Source organism: Talaromyces amestolkiae (genome assembly GCF_001896365.1).
Source record: "Talaromyces amestolkiae strain CIB chromosome Unknown scaffold9.1, whole genome shotgun sequence".
Taxonomy (NCBI): domain Eukaryota; kingdom Fungi; phylum Ascomycota; class Eurotiomycetes; order Eurotiales; family Trichocomaceae; genus Talaromyces; species Talaromyces amestolkiae.
In genome coordinates, this window is record NW_024468045.1 from 241,202 (window position 1) to 258,403 (window position 17,202).

The 17,202-nt window shown below is 48.0% G+C and overlaps 7 protein-coding genes across 7 annotated transcripts; 5 read left to right on the forward strand and 2 right to left on the reverse strand.

Moving 5' to 3' along the window:
- Positions 1-414: 414 nt before the first annotated feature.
- BHQ10_005124 (uncharacterized protein) lies at positions 415-1,922 on the forward strand (the record flags this gene model as incomplete). Its single annotated transcript, XM_040877566.1, has 3 exons — positions 415-452; positions 505-671; positions 730-1,922. The coding sequence occupies 3 exons, from the start codon at positions 415-417 to the stop codon at positions 1,920-1,922; spliced, it is 1,398 nt and encodes a 465-aa protein (XP_040733628.1).
- Positions 1,923-2,187: 265 nt separating this feature from the next.
- BHQ10_005125 (uncharacterized protein) lies at positions 2,188-3,816 on the reverse strand (the record flags this gene model as incomplete). Its single annotated transcript, XM_040877567.1, has 3 exons — positions 2,188-3,375; positions 3,425-3,642; positions 3,699-3,816. The coding sequence occupies 3 exons, from the start codon at positions 3,814-3,816 to the stop codon at positions 2,188-2,190; spliced, it is 1,524 nt and encodes a 507-aa protein (XP_040733629.1).
- A 332-nt stretch (positions 3,817-4,148) lies between these two features.
- On the forward strand, positions 4,149-5,455 carry BHQ10_005126 (uncharacterized protein; the record flags this gene model as incomplete). Its single annotated transcript, XM_040877568.1, has 3 exons — positions 4,149-4,283; positions 4,350-4,751; positions 4,802-5,455. 3 exons carry the CDS (start codon positions 4,149-4,151, stop codon positions 5,453-5,455), a joined length of 1,191 nt encoding a protein of 396 aa, XP_040733630.1.
- A 600-nt stretch (positions 5,456-6,055) lies between these two features.
- Positions 6,056-7,958, forward strand: BHQ10_005127 (uncharacterized protein; the record flags this gene model as incomplete). The annotated part of the gene is made up of 6 exons (XM_040877569.1): positions 6,056-6,238; positions 6,293-6,550; positions 6,608-6,752; positions 6,804-6,837; positions 6,890-7,563; positions 7,621-7,958. The coding sequence occupies 6 exons, from the start codon at positions 6,056-6,058 to the stop codon at positions 7,956-7,958; spliced, it is 1,632 nt and encodes a 543-aa protein (XP_040733631.1).
- A 608-nt stretch (positions 7,959-8,566) lies between these two features.
- Positions 8,567-11,578, forward strand: BHQ10_005128 (uncharacterized protein; the record flags this gene model as incomplete). Its single annotated transcript, XM_040877570.1, has 1 exon — positions 8,567-11,578. The coding sequence occupies one exon, from the start codon at positions 8,567-8,569 to the stop codon at positions 11,576-11,578; it is 3,012 nt and encodes a 1,003-aa protein (XP_040733632.1).
- An 866-nt stretch (positions 11,579-12,444) lies between these two features.
- On the forward strand, positions 12,445-13,485 carry BHQ10_005129 (uncharacterized protein; the record flags this gene model as incomplete). The annotated part of the gene is made up of 3 exons (XM_040877571.1): positions 12,445-12,590; positions 12,642-12,893; positions 12,957-13,485. The coding sequence occupies 3 exons, from the start codon at positions 12,445-12,447 to the stop codon at positions 13,483-13,485; spliced, it is 927 nt and encodes a 308-aa protein (XP_040733633.1).
- Positions 13,486-14,210: 725 nt separating this feature from the next.
- BHQ10_005130 (uncharacterized protein) lies at positions 14,211-16,146 on the reverse strand (the record flags this gene model as incomplete). Its single annotated transcript, XM_040877573.1, has 2 exons — positions 14,211-15,115; positions 15,171-16,146. 2 exons carry the CDS (start codon positions 16,144-16,146, stop codon positions 14,211-14,213), a joined length of 1,881 nt encoding a protein of 626 aa, XP_040733634.1.
- Positions 16,147-17,202: the final 1,056 nt, after the last annotated feature.

The following is a 17,202-nucleotide window of genomic DNA, read 5'->3' on the forward strand; positions in this document are numbered from 1 at the left end:
TTCACTGATCTGTATGTCTTGATGGTGTTTTTTCTCCAGGTACGGCCGGAGTTCGCGGAAAAAGTGTTAGGCCGGCCCGACAACAGCCAACATCCATTGCCCAATCAGCAGCCCGCAATCACGGGACCCTCCAAGCGCCGGCATTATTAGCGTCATTTAAGCTTAAGCAAATCACATTGGCAGCAGCCTCGTCGTCCATCCAGCATGCTTCCTTAGCCGCTCACTCCCCTCACGCTGCCCAATCGTGCTACCGGGATGGAAGTAATGCTACTGATTCGCAGGTAAGTGTCTCTCGTCTGCTCCGCTACTCCCTTCAGGCGACTTGAATGTATATATGTAAAGCCACTTTGTGCTTTGCAATTTGAACTGTCTTTTTTGTTGTCACTTGCGAACACTTACTGATCTAACTGCGCCATGCCGCCATTTCCAGGTGAAGACCGTTTACTGACGCTGTAAGTGCAGGCATGTTTATTGCGAGAAGGCATAGGACCTAACATGTCGCAGCTTCGTCGACGTCCATTACTACTTCACGAACCCAACGCCAAACCCCACCTATCACCGCTTCGATAAAGGCTCCTATCTCTACGTATACCACGATGCAGCGCGGGGTAGCGCCAGACTAGAGATTGCGAATAATCCAGGTACAAACGATCAAGATGCTTTTCAAGGAGGTTAGCTACCACATACAAACATGTTGCTCGAGTATATCAGACTAAGTTGTGGTGGTAGCTCTGGATCATGTTCACATGGTCCATTCGACTAGATTTCCGACATTGGTAACTGTGACCGTTGGTTCGCAAGTCGGGAATTCACCTGTTTCGGCGCATAGCCCGGTCGGAAATCAGGACGCATGGCGTCTTCCGTTTACGGATCCGAGGGATCAGAGTAAACACAATTATCGACTGCATACTTTGGATATATATTTCTGGACTGTGGAAGACGCGGATCAACTCTTGGATGCAGCTGCGCGGGTTCTCCCGCCTCAGCAACTGGAGACCGACCGCCAGGCCCAACAGCCTCAGACTGCTCCAGAGCCCGCAGTGAGCCGGGTTGTGGAAAAGTTGGAAAATGTAGCGATTACAGATCCCGCTTACCAGAACGGCAAGACTCGAGATTCCCGCACAGAGCCTCAGCCTGCTGCCACGCAACCAGCTAAGGCAGACTTCACCCCTTTGGCATATAATCCAGCTGCTCCTGCAGCTCCGGAACCCATCAAACATAGGGAAGAAACTCCTCCACCAGAGGACGCCGCAGATGGTACTGGTCTCGTCGCAGCTGCTGTGGCGGACGAAACTCAACAGTATCTTCCGGGACATGCTGCTGCTGGTAGCTTCTCTCACCCGCAGGCGTACGCAAATCCTTCTCTAGCACAATATGGATATACTTCCCCGCCTCCCAGCGCTGGATTAGGACCACCAAGTTACACCGCCGTTCCCGTAGCCAGTCCACCGCCCACCCAAGCAGGCGGCATGACCTTTGCAGCACCACCGCAAAACCCGAACGCGCATCTCTTCTCACAGGATTCCTTCAACCCGCAACAACATGCCTCTATTGCTCACCAACACCCGCACCACCCGCACCATCCGCAATACGCAGACTACCTCCAATCCCAATCTCGGACTCAGACCAATACTCAAGACCCCACGGCATCACCCCCGGAAGACCCACGCGTTGCCATAGCAGGCGGCTACTCGAACTACTCCTACTCCCAACCCGTCCAGCAGCAATACGGCGCCATGAGCACCGAATACGACATTCACAATCACATCTATATCCCCACTGAAGCGGAACTAAAGGGATCGAAACACTCTTCTCACAACTCCAAATCGTCGGCGAGGGGGACGAAGATTGAGTCTGGATTGGGACGGATGGATAGTAAAGTGAATGGGTTTTTGAAGAGGATTGAGAAGAAGATTGGTTAGTTTGCTCGTGACCCTAAGCCAGGGGTGCGACGGCCGATTTGTTAGCAATCTGTTTTATGTCTCAGATATGTATGCGAATGTTTCATTTTGTTTCCTTGAACTGAGAGCGTTCTATCATCATTAGTCATTGAATACCACACATCATTCTTACAAATCCAAATATAAAGATCAAAAAAGAKGAGAACTTTTATATGGTAATATAGTACATGTAACAATATGGTGAATCGAAACCTGCAATCCACCACTTTCTATTTATTCAGGACGATCACCGAAAATATCCTACAGCTCGATGCAAATTAAAGTGGACTGGGTGCTTCAACATGGCCTTGCCTCCAATAGCAAGTCCCACGACAGCCGCCACGACAGCCGCCGTGCCAAAAGTGGTAGTGAGAAGTAGACGCTGTCTCTCAACGGCCCTCATAATCTCTGAGTAGCGCATATTACTGAAACTGACGCGCGAGTATTGCGTGCGCCAACCCAGCTGCGGCATGTAGCGATCAAGATTCTCTTCGATAAATTTGCGGAACTTGTACAAGCGTGAATTGACACCGGCGCGCATTTCGATGAAGTTACCTTTGGATAACTCGTTGATGGCGTGTGCGTCTGCAACTCGTGTTTTGGTGTAGGTCTCAAAGGCCTCGTTGCGAGCCACGTCTCTAGAATCTGCGTCGTGGGAGGCGTCGTATACGCCGTGGGAATCGAGAATCTCGAACAAAACTCGAACGTCTTCCATGCCAGCGTTTAGGCCTTGACCGTAGAATGGGAGGACGGCATGTGCTGCGTCGCCGATTATGACGACGCTGGAATTGTAGTGGTGAGGTTTACATTTGATGCTGATTAGTGGAAGATGTTGGTTGGTGGTGAATTGTCGGTATAGGTCCTCCGGCGAGATCAACTCGGGAGACACGCCGGGAAAGTATTGTTGAAACGACGCGCACAATGCTTCGGGCGTGTTTCCGAGACGAGCATAGTGGTCCGCCGGTGCAAAAAGTGTGCATGTAAATGACTTGTCTGGAGACGGGAGTGCAATAAACATAAATTCCGTGCCAGGCCAGATGTGCAAGTGATGAGGCGATATCTTAAAGTCGCCCTCTTCAGTAGGCTCGATTCGGAATTCGCACCATAGCGTGTCAATGTACTCTTGTTGATAGTCCACTCGCGAATATTTCATCATATGATATCTCGACGCAGAATGCGCACCGTCAGCACCGATGAGAAAGTCGAATGCTACCTCGACTTCGGGTGCTCGGTCAAAGTCGACTGCGGCTTCATCTGGATGCGGATGATCTGGCTTGTGCTCATCTTCGGGTATGCGGCGCTCAAACCAGGCCTTGCGCGAGTGGAAGTCGGCTCCAGTGAGTTTGTGGTTGAAGAATAATTTCACATTGGGTGTTTTCTCGAGTTCGTCGAGAAGTGCATTGTTTAGGGTTGCCCTGTCGATCGAGTTGATGGCCTAACTTGTCAGCACGATGCTCTGCCTTGTCAATTGCATGTGCACGTACCTGTCCGTGGACATCGTAGGCTTGAGCAGCCTGCCACAGATTCCCCGTCAGGTCTCTGCCGTGGATCATTCGACCATGCATGGGTATCGCTTGGCTCATGATCTTATGTACAACATCCTCGCGGCCGGAAAGGTGCATGGAGTGGATGCCGCGTTCTGAGAGAGCTAAGTTGATTGATTTTGTAAAGTTCAGAGGGACAGTGGTGGGATCGCGAAGATCTGTATGTGTTCGTATCAGCATTTACACCTTGAAGAGCATAGCGGAAGAAGCCTACCAGCACGCAGCTCATAAACCTCGACATCATCGCCGCGGGAGGCTGCATAGAGAGCGGCCAATGATCCGACGGGTCCGGCGCCCACTATGACTACCTTTTGGCGTGTAGGAGCTGCCATGTTACCTGTATGCTATGTACGCATTGGCAGTTTTCAAGTCAAATTGTAGAGTAATACGGTCAGAAAAAGAGAATATTCCGGAGAGGCGCGGGACGTCGAAGTATAACTATATTGTCTGGGTGACTCCCCGCCAGAGCTTATCTAATCGGGCAAACGCTCCCCACCGGAGCCAAAGCCGCAGCAGATCTTTTTATCCATTTTTACCACCGTCCACCTTATGATTATCGCAGAACGACAGCAACGCACAACAAACGTTGCACCGCATTCTGTCCAATTTGCCTTTTGTCGCCTCTCACTCCCGTATCTCCATCGCCTATCCCGGAATTATCACCATGGCAGCCGTCGCGCCGCGCAAATGCATTGGCCTCGAGTGCGCCAACGATGCGGGAACCTTACAGTGTCCGACCTGCTTGAAGATGGGCACCGATAGCTTCTTCTGCTCACAAGACTGCTTCAAGCGTAGTTGGGTACGCACATATCCTGGTGTGACAATTCCTCATCCCTGTACCCCGAGCTAAATCATCAATTATCAGGCCTCGCACAAGACAGCCCACAAAACCAAGAGTAATATCCTCAGCAATTTGTTCCCTCCCAAGGTCGTTTCTGAACCAGATCCAGCTACCGGTCAATACAATCCCTTCCCGACGTTTCCTTTTACCGGCTCCCTTCGGCCAGTGTATCCCCTTTCACCACGCCGAGCCGTTCCAGAGTCCATTACGCACCCCGATTATGCCGGAGATGGTATTCCACGATCCGAGCAGAAGTTTGTCGGTCGACATAATATTACGATTTTGAATAAGGAAGAGCAAGAAGGCATGAGGAAAGTGTGCCGTTTGGCTAGAGAAGTGTTGGATATTGCTGCAGCAGAAATCAAGCCGGGCGTTACAACGGATTACATTGATGAGGTCGTCCACAAGGCATGCCTTGAACGTGATGTACGAATTCCCTTTCTCTGGTTTGACCGAAGCTGACTTGGTTACTATAGTCATACCCCTCCCCCCTCAACTACGTACATTTCCCGAAATCCGTCTGCACTTCAGTAAACGAAACCATCTGTCACGGTATCCCCGATCAGCGACCGCTACAGGACGGCGATATTGTAAACATTGACGTGACTCTGTACCACGGCGGATTCCACGGTGATTTGAATGAAACCTACTACGTCGGCGATAAGGCAAAAGCGAACCCAGATGCCGTCAGAGTGGTGGAAACAGCCCGAGAATGTCTGGAGCAGTCGATTGAGCTTGTCAAGCCTGGCATGCTATTCCGAGACCCTGGGAATGTCATTGAGAAACACGCCAAGGCGCGCAACTGCAGTGTTGTAAAGAGCTACTGTGGCCATGGGATCAACCAACTCTTCCACTGCGCACCGAATATTCCTCACTACGCCAAGAACAAGACGGTCGGAGCTGCCAAACCCGGAATGTGTTTTACCATTGAGCCCATGATTAACATTGGCACACACAAGGATAAGACCTGGCCGGATGACTGGACCAGTGTTACGGCGGATGGCTCTTTGTCTGCGCAGTTTGAACACACCCTTCTTGTGACTGAGGACGGCGTCGAAGTCTTGACGGCACGTTTCCCGGACTCCCCCGGTGGTCCTGTTCCAATGCCGGAGGCTGCTCAGGCAGCATGATGACGATGATGATGATGATGATGCAAAAATAGCAGAATTATATACGTACCTGCATGATAGCGACTGCGGTTGGTTCTGATTGCATAGCGCTAGCAAATATTACGACTCTAATTGTTGAATACCCTTATTTTATGCCCTACTACTTCTCATTATGTATATTGTATGTACTGTACTTCACCTAGCCAGATCAGAACGTCGATTGATCAACAAATGCCTTGAATATTCACAACTGAATCTTTATGGACACGCTCGCGGAGAATGCCGACTTGCCGAGGGGCCCTAAAATCCTCCCCCATAATTGGCCAGCTTTATCTCTTTGGCCGATTAATAATTTCGCTATCAGCTTGCGCAAGCTGGATTAATTAACTAGTGAGTCTAGTCGATGCAGATGCAAGATTGGGACTTTATTTCTTCTTCTTCTGTGTCATGGCTGCTTTTCACTCGTAATATATTGGCCCGAGTAAGTGACATATCATCCCACCAACGCAGTCAATTGCACAACTATGTGCCTAGATCTCTCGTTCGGAAATTTATATACACAGCAAACAGGAGCACAGCGTCGGGATTTGTCCGAAAGTCATTTAATCTTCAGCAGCAAAGATGGCCGCTGCAGAAACACATCCAACTGAGAATACGCCCCTGTTGCGCGACGAAACTCACACCAATGGCACCACAGATCCAGAGCAAGTCTCCAACGATTCTCTGCAGGAAAATGGAGCGCAAAAGGGTCCTTCGTCTACTTCTACGCAATTGAGGTATATTCTTCCTGCTATCTCAATTGGTGTAAGTCCCTCTCGAATATCCTGAGTATTGCATAATTTATTGATGATCGACCAGGTCTTCCTAGCAGCAGCCGACCAAACTATCATCGTCGCAAGCTACGGGAAAATCGGCAGCGATCTAAAGGCCCTCAACTTGACAAGTTGGATTGCGACTTCGTATTTTCTGACCTTGACTTCTTTTCAGCCATTGTACGGCAAACTGTGTAATATCTTTGGGCGCAAGGCATGTTTGCTATTTGCCTATACCGTCTTTGGGACGGGAAGTTTGTTCTGCGGGTTGGCGCAGGATATTAATCAGTTAATTGCTGCGAGGGTACGATACTCTGATCTTCTACCTGCCGGGAACAGGAGGATACTAATATCATACTAGGTTTATCAAGGAATTGGGGGTGGAGGTATGACGACTGTTGTCAGCATTCTCATAAGTGACATAGTGCCTTTGCGTGATAGAGGCCTATGGCAGGGGATAATCAACATCATATACGCCACTGGATCGGGAATTGGTGCACCGCTAGGTAGGAATTTCTGGCAGACTGTACATATTAGAGATACTGACGAGAACTTAGGTGGTATATTGGCTGACTACATCGGCTGGCGCTGGTAAGTCAAAGTATCCGACTGCCAAGACTTAGGTTGCTGATAATCCGTTCAGGGCATTCATTGTGCAGGCGCCCATCTGTCTCCTAGCATTCCTATTTGTCACTTTCTTACTGCACGTCCCTGGCCCCGACTCAGGAGACTGGATTGCAAAGCTCAAACGCATCGACTTCCTCGGCGCCACCGTTCTCGTCGGAGCCGTCTTGGGCATCTCTGTCGGTCTTGATAGAGGAAGCAACGTCTCTTGGACCATTCCGGAGACCTATGTCTCTGTGATCGTTTCGGTAGTCTTGTTCGTGGCCTTCATCCTGATTGAGAACTACGTCGCATCCGAGCCATTTGCGCCTGGCCACCTCATCTTCGACCAAAACCTACTTGCGTGTTATGCGTGCAATTTCTTCAGTTTTGCGGGTTTCATGGGTACTATTTTCTATATTCCGCTTTACTTTCAAGCTGTGAATGGAGTTTCGGCTAGTGTAGCTGGAGTGCGACTTTTACCGCAAATTATTCTTGGTGTGTCGGGKTCATTGGCTGCTGGATACTTGATGAAGCGGACTGGAACGTACTACGGGCTCACTATCTTTGGATATGCGCTTTTACTCGCTGGCTCACTCGTTCTATTCCTCTTTTCTGGTGCCGTTGCCGATGCATATCAGGTGATGATTGTGGGAGCTATGATATCTGCCTTCGGAAACGGAATAGGCGTCACTACAACATTGATCGGACTTAGTAAGTAGCCGTAGATTGCATACTAGGCAAGGAGAAACTACTAACCGCAAAAAATAGTCTCAAATGCCTCCTCAGAAGACCAAGCGGTCGTGACCGCCTGCTCATATCTCTTCCGCTCCCTCGGTAGCGTGCTTGGTCTCTCACTCGCATCTACCGTCGAACAACAACTCCTCCGTGACAGACTCCAACTTGTTCTCCACGGCAGCAAGGATATTGATCGCATTGTGGATGGTGTACGGCAATCTCTCGACTTTATCAAGACCTTGCCCATTGATGTACAAGCCGTCGTTCGTAGAGCCTATGGTTGGTCTACGAACATAACGTTTGCTGTTCAGATGGGTATTACGCTCTTTGCACTTGTTAGTGCGTTTTTCATCAAGGAGACAAAGCTCTGAAGTGAAAGGGCAGTTGATACCAAAAATTATACTCGACGAACCGCAAAGCAAGTTCGGGGTGTCGTGCTTCGTATAGACGATCCATATCCATGTTACATATCTTTATATATATAGACTGCATGTACAAAGAATGAACTTTTTTCGTCAATATATATTCTAGATAGAATAACTGATGTATCGATTTGCAAATATTGCTGATCCAGACACAAATATAGTAATTCCGAATTTGGAATAGTGCGTTCGGAGCTTAGGTAGAGCACTTTCCGTGCGGCGGATTGTTCATGAGCTTCACAAACAACACCTCCACATTAATCAACCTAGCATTTGGATCAACCTGATTCGTCTGGTCTAGTGCTTGATTTATCTATCAGAAAATAATTGCTACTTATTCAACTAGCTATCTAGCTTGATCTCGAGGTCGCAAGGTGATTAATACACCTCTTGTTTTATGGCCGAAGCTAATTCTTACAGTTGAATTTCAAGTCTTCGCCTATCTTGCGCTGACATGCCCGCACCGTTATAAGATCGATCATCTCTATAATTCAATACTTGATATCCATGTGGACGCCATATAGAAATCGAACCCATCGTCTCTGGCGGTCAGTGTGATGCTAGACGAATACTCCCGATACCGACCTGCGCTCTTCGCAGCTGCAGGCGTTGCATTACTAGGCGGCATATTCTACTACCACTCCCACACAACCGCTACGACCAGCAGCCCTGCCCAGCTTCAACGTCGAGGTGCCGTCCTCCGTCGTAATCGTCGAGAAAATGTTCCCACCGACGTGACCGACACCCCGTCTTCCAGGGCAATAGCACATCTGGAACAGCTTGAGAGAGAGAATGGAGCATACGGAACGTTCAGAATTGAAACGGAGGATGGGCGGATGGTGGAAAGTGGTCTACTCCCCTCGTTACTCGTCACGCGCAATCAACTCATGGCAGAGGTTGGAATGCCGGAATCGCACGCGGAACGAATGCGGGATATGATGGAAGATACTTTTCTGGAGTCATTCTTCGCTCTTGACTTCCCGCCTAGTCATACGATACCAGAGGGCTCGGCGGAGCGAGAGTATCTGACGCGGGAATTAAGTCAGCGTGGCATCTCGCATGCTGGAATCCAACGAGCGCTTGAGAATTTTAATGCAGACCCCGCATTCGGTGAGGCTTTGCGTGTTCGGCGCCAGCTGGGTACTAGAGTTACGTTGTCTGCGAATACGCCAGCTCAAGAGCCTGAAGAAGTGAACCCAATCGTGGAAGATGCTGGCGAGACGGAAAGTGTCTTTTCCTGGCGCAACGATAACGCAGACGGAGAACCAGCTCGCGAGGGCCAGAATCTGCTTAATCTCTTGTATCATATTGCGGAAGATCAGGCAAAGAAAGATGGCTACATACACCGTGGCGTAACCTGCAATAATTGCGGTATGATGCCGATCCAAGGGATCCGATATCGATGCGACAATTGCGTTGATTTTGATCTATGTGAGAATTGCGAAGCTCAGCAGGTACATAACAAGACCCATATATTCCTCAAAGTTCGCATTCCGGCACCGTACATGGGCATACCACGTCAAGGACGGCCGGTGTGGTATCCTGGTAAACCCGAGAACCTTCCGAAGAATCTGCCACCAGTATTGGCTCGTCGGTTAGCAAAGGAAACAACATTTGAAAACACGGAGCTCGACGCATTGTGGGACCAGTACCGGTGTCTGGCTAATACCACATGGCCTGCAGACCCTAATAGATTAGGCATGGCTATTGACCGCAAGACTTTCGATCGCTGTTTCATTCCGAATACATCTTCTCGACCTCCGCCACCGAGTTTAATATTTGATCGCATGTTTGCATTCTATGATACCAATGGGGACAATCTCATTGGCTTCGAGGAGTTTGCCAAGGGCATTGCCAGTTTCAACAACAAAGCAATAGACGAAAAGATGTGTCGGATCTTCAAAGGTTATGATGTTGATGGCGATGGCTTCATAGAGAGAAAGGACTTCTTGCGCATGTTCCGTGCCTATTATGCACTTATCAAAGAGTTGAGTGCTGATTTGGTACAAGCTTGGGAGGAAGATTTTGGCCCCGGTGATGGAACCGCTGCACGCGACATAGTTCTGGGTACACGTCCTATCAGTTCGGCATTCAGTGGTAATTTCGGTAACGCAGAGACTCCCAGAACTGGAGAAGGAAAGCGCACCAACCTCGAAGGTGACATGGTGGTCGTGGATGGCGTGGGTGTTTTGCGACCTGATGGTATGGATCACGGTGATCCGTATACTGCTGTAGCCGATGCTGCTGTTCGCCGACAATTCAGACAAAGGCAAGATCTACCCAGAATCCCTACTGATGTATCCCCTGCTTCTTCGGTATCTGGTGGTGTGGACGTTGAGGGTGAAGCCCAGGTCGAAGTGGAAGGCGACCAAGCCCAACCTGAAGCGACTGCGGAGGAAGATGACAATGAAGACACCGAGGATGAAGAAGACGACGCTACACGTTCTACTGCCGAGGAAGCTCGAAGCAGAGCAATTCATGAGCGTTGGCGCCGTCGCCAGTTTTACACAGACGAAGAAGATGGGGCCACAGCCCCAGAAGGGTTCGAAGAAGACACTGATGAGAATGAGTCTGAGGATCAATCTATCTATCCGGAGCAGTCTTCACGACCTCCGTCTCTGAGGTCACGCTCTTCTTCAAAAGTGCGCTTTGAAGATGACGATTACGATGTGCGGTCGAACGGCTCCACCTCAGTCGGCGAGCGGTGGGGCGGATTCGAGGTCCCTGAACCGGAGAGGGACATTGGCAAGGAAATTCTTTATCAAGCAACCAAAGAAGGAATGAATGAGCTCCTGGATGTCTTGTTCAAGGCCAAGGAGGATCTCGTGATGGAGCTCCGTAGGACTCGCGACGACCGTATTCGATGGGCCGCCGAAATAGAGAGGTTCAAAGACCCGAGCAAACGCGGAGAAAGGAATGGCCCAGAAACATTTCTCCCTGGCGACTTGGAGTACGTGAAGTACTATGAGGGTGCCAGTTTGGAGGAACTACTAGATGCCTCTGGTTACACTGTGATTGATGCTGCTGAAGCGGAAGCCACTGTTGACGGACCTTCGGAAATTGAGGAACCCGAAGAAGCAGAAGAAGTTGAAGAGACGGAGGATATCGAAGAATTCGAACAAGTCGAACAAATAGATCCAACACTCCCTCAAAACCGACCAAACGAAGCACCTATACCCAGCCCTGCAGCAGCCGCCGCCTCGTCTCTCCACCTTCGCCTCGACAACTCAACAATGTTTCCCGTCCCACAACCAGACAACTCCAACCGAGCAGAAGCAACAGCACCCAAATTCTCCCCTGTTCTCAAACCTACCCCATCCACCGGCTCTCCAGTGCATCAATCCCCTAGACTTCCTCCATCACACAAACGAGCTACTCCTGCGCCACCGCCAAAACCTACTCGTCGCCAACTCGCATACTGGGCAACTCTAGACGAAGGAGAACGCGAGGTCCTTGCTCGCGGTGGCGGCGCAAAGCTGAGTTATGATGAATTTCGCCGGATTATGAATACTGATGAAGGGAAGAAGTTGAACTTTATCAGTACTTATATTGAGATGGCCAGTTTTTAGATTAGGCCTACGTTCGGGTTCAAGGCTTTTGTACTATTACTTCGATTCTTCCTTTGCATGAGTATTACGGGTTTCATGTATAGTATAGATATTTATTCATATTTAGGTCAACGCAGCGTCCACATCATATTTCTGCAATTGTATGTATTATAGTCTTTGCATGAGGGCGTCGGGACTGATCAGAGGAACTGTTACTTATCATGGACATTCATTTCTATGCTGTTCTCAGTCGCACCGGAACCCAAATAAATATCGTAATAGTAGATCAAGTCCAGTAGGACAAAAACGACTCATCATCATCATTCACTCGAGTCTGGAGATGCCCTGAGCCCAACCAGAGGTCTCCAGCAGTTCTACATAATTCCTATTCAGCCTACGTCTATTGCTCCTCTCGACCCAGTAAATCTGCATAGTTCGTCATCATCCTCTTGATAATTAATCCACCAGAAAGAGCTTAGTATCTTAAGAGCGGCTTTTCTACCATAAGGATTAACAGCGTTCAGGTACATTGAACTAGAACGAGGCCTATTCTCGCTAAGCGCTAACGAATGCACACTATTCAAGAGTCTAGGACCATAGGGGTTAGTGGGGAGTGTACGCGATAATGATTTGAGTCCTCTTGTTGTCCACAGATTGCGCTATGTAGCCTAGGACAAGGCTTAGCAGCCACGAATAAGGGTCCTCCGGTCGAGTCGCAGACGTACATTACGGAGTTACCAACACCACATTCATCCCATTGACTGTGCCGCATTTTCACTAAATCAAGTCTGCAACGCCACCAAATTACAAGACTATATTTATAGGAGCTGCAACGCCGTGCTAGACTTGAAGATGTAAAATGATGCACTTCTTGGATTTGGGCAAAGATGCGTTCTTTCCCCAAGGCCTTGAGCTTGCTTCTCTTCAATGCTGCCACTACGGTAAAAGCCGACTCAAGTTACGATGCCTCTCTCTACTATCGACCCAGTAACATCAGCGCAAGTCTAATTAGTCTGTATACATGGATTGGATCGTAAGTCCTCTGAAGCCCGACTAGAAGAGACGAGACTGATCACAACAACAGGTATTACAATGCTACCGCACAAGTCGACTTCGAACCGTATAATGTATCAAGTTCAATCCAGATTAATTGTCCAGCACTCACCACATACTACACTGCAAGACTAGGGCTCACGAAGCCCGGTCCTTTCAACTCAGCTGATGATCCGATCAACGCGTTTCTAACGCTCTGGCCTCTGGATTTCAACTTCACAGGATCCCTAAACTCGGCCATTGTCTACAACTCTGGTTTAGACTTCTATTTGTTTTCTTCCGAGTGAGTCATGCATATACAGAAATCAAGCTTTGAAGAAATGATGAATTAAACGCCGTCGCTTAGCCCTTTCTACCAATATGATACCGGAAACGCCACAAACAACTGGAATTGGTCCCTCAGCAATACTACAAGCTCACCATACAATCTGTCCGGTACCGTAACAGAAGGCTATCAGGACTCGAAAGGCTTCTCTGCCAAAACCTTTACATCTTGCGCTTACGGTTCCACTTGGGGATTTCGTATCTACAGTGGCCCTTTTCAGAGCGACAATTTCACGCAACCAACCATCAATTTAGAATTTGACGGCTGGACCGCAAAACTTACTTTGCAGGGATATGCCGAGGGTAGCCTGACATATGAGGACAGATTGTACGTTGGAGAATTTAGATTGGTTTTGTCAGCTGTCATCGATGAGTATCATTCAGATATCCTACAGAATGATACTAGTACACCGACCTGGCTACGTACTGTTGGCTACAACAATAATCCGGCGAACATTGGATACACCAAAAGTGACTCAACGAAAAGTCACCTTTCGGGATTTCTGCTTTTAACTACTATTGCCTCCGGGTTATGGCTGGTGATTCGATAGTGCAGTCTATTCATTCGGGAAAAGATGTGAAATCTAATTATGAATTGCAACAACCATTAGCTAATAACCCTGTCAGATATGGCTTCATAATCATGATTCAAATCATTACTACGTATGAAGTCAGGAACGACTCATTATTCCAGGCCTTTATCTAATGGTTGCTAGATGCCAGGTTCGGATATCAGTATTAATATCGACGGTCCGACAGTAATATTTGTTAATTTTTAGATAATATATCCTGTATACCAAAGTAGGAGTTTCCAGCACGACCCATATACTCCAGCCGATATAGTAAGTTGGATTCCTTGCAGGCTGTATAAGTAATCCACAATTGCCTAGTAATTGTTGAAGAAATGGATTCTGTTTTTATGAGTCTTTTTCATCGGTGTTATTTGCGCACTGGGTAGAATAAAGAGCGTTTTGTGGCGGTTAGCTCGGTGAATTAAAGGTGGAAAACTGATGAGAACATTAATGCAGTTTAGGAAAAAGGAGGTGAATAAAGCGGTTAAAGGAGGTGTGAAATTCCTTAGAGAACGGTAAGGCATCGTTACGCGGGAATGGAGCTCAGTCCTTGCGGCACTCGTTGCGAATGTTGAAGAAATCAAGATCTGCCTAAAAATGAGCATATAACCTGATTCACCGGTAAAATGGGAATCCGCAGGAGGAAGAGAACCGAGAGTAAATGAATCTTAATGGTTAAAAACTTGTCGAGATTCGATCTGGCTCTATTTAATTTTAAAATCTGTACCTATTAGTCCAAGCTGTCTCTTTAAAATATCCGCTCCCTTCTCTGCTGTCGCGTAGACGGTACTCAAGATATTCCCACGAGGCTCAATTGGGATGACACTCGCATCACAAACCCTCAAATTCGCCGTCCCATACACAACCAGATCCTCGCCAACGACCCCATTAAGATCCTCACGCAGCATAGCGCAAGTTCCCACAGGATGGTAATTTGTCGCTCCGAATTGGCGGATAAAGCGGGTCACTTCCTCCACGCTTTTGGTATGGCGAGAAAATCCACTCGGTAAGGTATTGCCATCTGGTTTGAGAAGTGCAGACACTTTGGGCTGTTCCAGCATTTGACCAATTTGGATTATGTGGCGAGATAAGATTTCGGCATCTAGGGGATGTTTAAGGTAGTTGAATTTGATTTCAGGATACGCGCTGGGGTCGACAGATGTGATGTGGGAGCTTCCACGTGAGAAGGGGTAGGAGAGCATAGCTAACAAAGTCATGTAGTTTCCTGGTGCGGGTGTAATGCTCGGAGTGTATCGTTGCTTGCGTGTCATGACCCATGTTGCGGAGGCTTGTTCTGGATCAAGGATTAGGCGCTGGATGATATCGTACTGAGCCTTTAATCCTTTGTCGACTGTGAATGAGGTCTTCTCGAGGGTCTTGTTAACAAGAGCTGTCAATTCGCGTTCTTCATTTTCGGAGTTGAAGGCTTTTAGTGGCAGGKAGGAGAAACTATATGCAGCCCCTTGTGCTAGCCGGCCTTCGTGCTTGGCTTCGTACAGCTTTTTGGCGGCTTCGGCTACTGTGGGATCACGGGCAGCGACGTCTGATGTCTCAATACTGTCGAGTACTTCAACAGAAGGGCCAAAGTTCAGATGGTCTTGGAGGTTTTCTATTTCACCACATGAGCATCAGACAAACTCAACTTATCCAGCAGTCATCCTCACCGCCCACCCCTTCGAGTTCACGAAGACATTTAATACCTGCAGCAGCGAGTTTTTCACGTTGCCCAATACCGGATAGCTCTAGTACCTTTGGTGATCCAAACGTTCCAGCACATAGCACGATTTCTCGCTTCGCGTAGGCAGTCATAGTTCTCCCATCTTTTTGGCTGTAAAGAACACCCTTTGCAACGAGATTACCGTCCCTCTTCTCCTCTCCAAAGATGATCTTATTCACCAGCACATTACTTCTGACAACAAGATTGTATCGTTCCGTTGATGGCTCCAGAAATGCGACCCCAGCATGACTCCTTTCTCCTTTGGAAGAGTCAATAACATTTGTCGTCGTGGACCCTCCAAGAACATCTCCGTCGACTGGATTCTTTGACGAACTGTACCCTAGATCTTGGATCGCATCTGCCCAGGCTTTCTGCATCGGATGTACCGTAACGGGGTAGGAGGCTTGAACTCTTTCCTCGTACTCGTCATGCTTGCAAGCACTACCTTCACCTTCCATCGCAAAATCTCCAATGCCTAGCTCCCGCTTTACCTCCTCGCTGGGCGCTTGTAACTTCTGAAACCTCCTGTAATACTTCCCAACGCCTTCCCAGTCCCAACTGTTCCCAGCACCCACCAAACTTCCCCACGCATCATGATATCTCCTTGATGGATAAACCAAGGCATGTGAATTAATCGCACTACTACCACCCCACAACTTGCCACGTGGCTGCAGAATGACTCTGCCATTCAACCCCTGTTCCGACACAGTCCGGAAACCCCAATCGTAATTCTGGTCTCCAAGCAACGTGCCAGAAAGACCTGGGGTGCTTACTTTGGGATCTAAGTTGCGGTTTTCACCTGCTTCGAGGACGAGGATGTTAAGGGTCGGGGTGGAGGAGAGGCGCGCTGCCAGGACGCTACCTGCAGTTCCGCCGCCGATGATTATTACGTCGAAGTTATCGTCTTTATTTCCCGAGGACATGATGAAGTCAGAAGCTGGGTATTATTTGTGTAAATTAAGCTTGTGAGAACACAAGTTGCTGCTAATTCTGTTCCATGGGTAGATGTCAGTTCGAACTTACCATATTGAAATACCTGCTCAGGCTGATATATGGCTAATTTATAGGAATTAGTGGGAAAGCGTGATTGTGACCTTTTTAGGTATGGGAACTCAGGCTGCGTCGCTCGGTGGTGTGTGTCACATCAGTAGTAGATTAAGTTACGCTATCGCTATATTAAAAATCATCTTTAGTGGGGTCCGATCGTAGTCAACATCTTAGACACTATACGAAACATACAGAACTATTGAGATATCGACCTTTAAATCGACACCATATAGCGCTAGGAAACATGGTCCTTTCCTGTAAGGGCAATCAAGTAGCTACCTAATCAATTCATCAGCCAATGTAACGGTCCATGTTCACTTACGTGTCACGAGTTATTAACAGTAAACCAATTCTCCTTTCATTCATTCATTCAGGAATTTCTAACCGTGATAAGTGGTCAATCTCTGTTCGTTCTATTGATGCCCCTAAGACAGTCACGAAATAAGGGCAGAATTATCTAGCGAAATCGATCGACGTGTTTCTGGAGTGTATATTTTCTTTTGCACTTGTGTTTTCGCTCCTCCAAAGGAAAGTCGTAACTGGCTAGATAGAGGAGATATTGCTAGCCTTTTGGCACTTTGGAGGAGTATTACGCTTGATGATGGCACGAAGAAATATGTCTGCCGCACCACATAGCACCTAAGACATCCATCTATCAGAGATATCTCAATGTCAAATTTGGTGCTGAAAATACCCTCAACAATTCATCAACTCTATTTAATATAAACTATTTGTTGAGCATTCGATCTTCTTATTCTCTGGTTAATACTAAACGGATTCTAGTTCATTTGCTGTATTTGGTTACCTACACACATTACCTGTAACTTTGTCGTGCGTCATAGATCAAGATATTATCGACCTGTAGAAAATGAGTTCGTCCAAGCGCTGCCCGTTCTTCAGATACAGCGGACGGGATATGTATGTACATTATA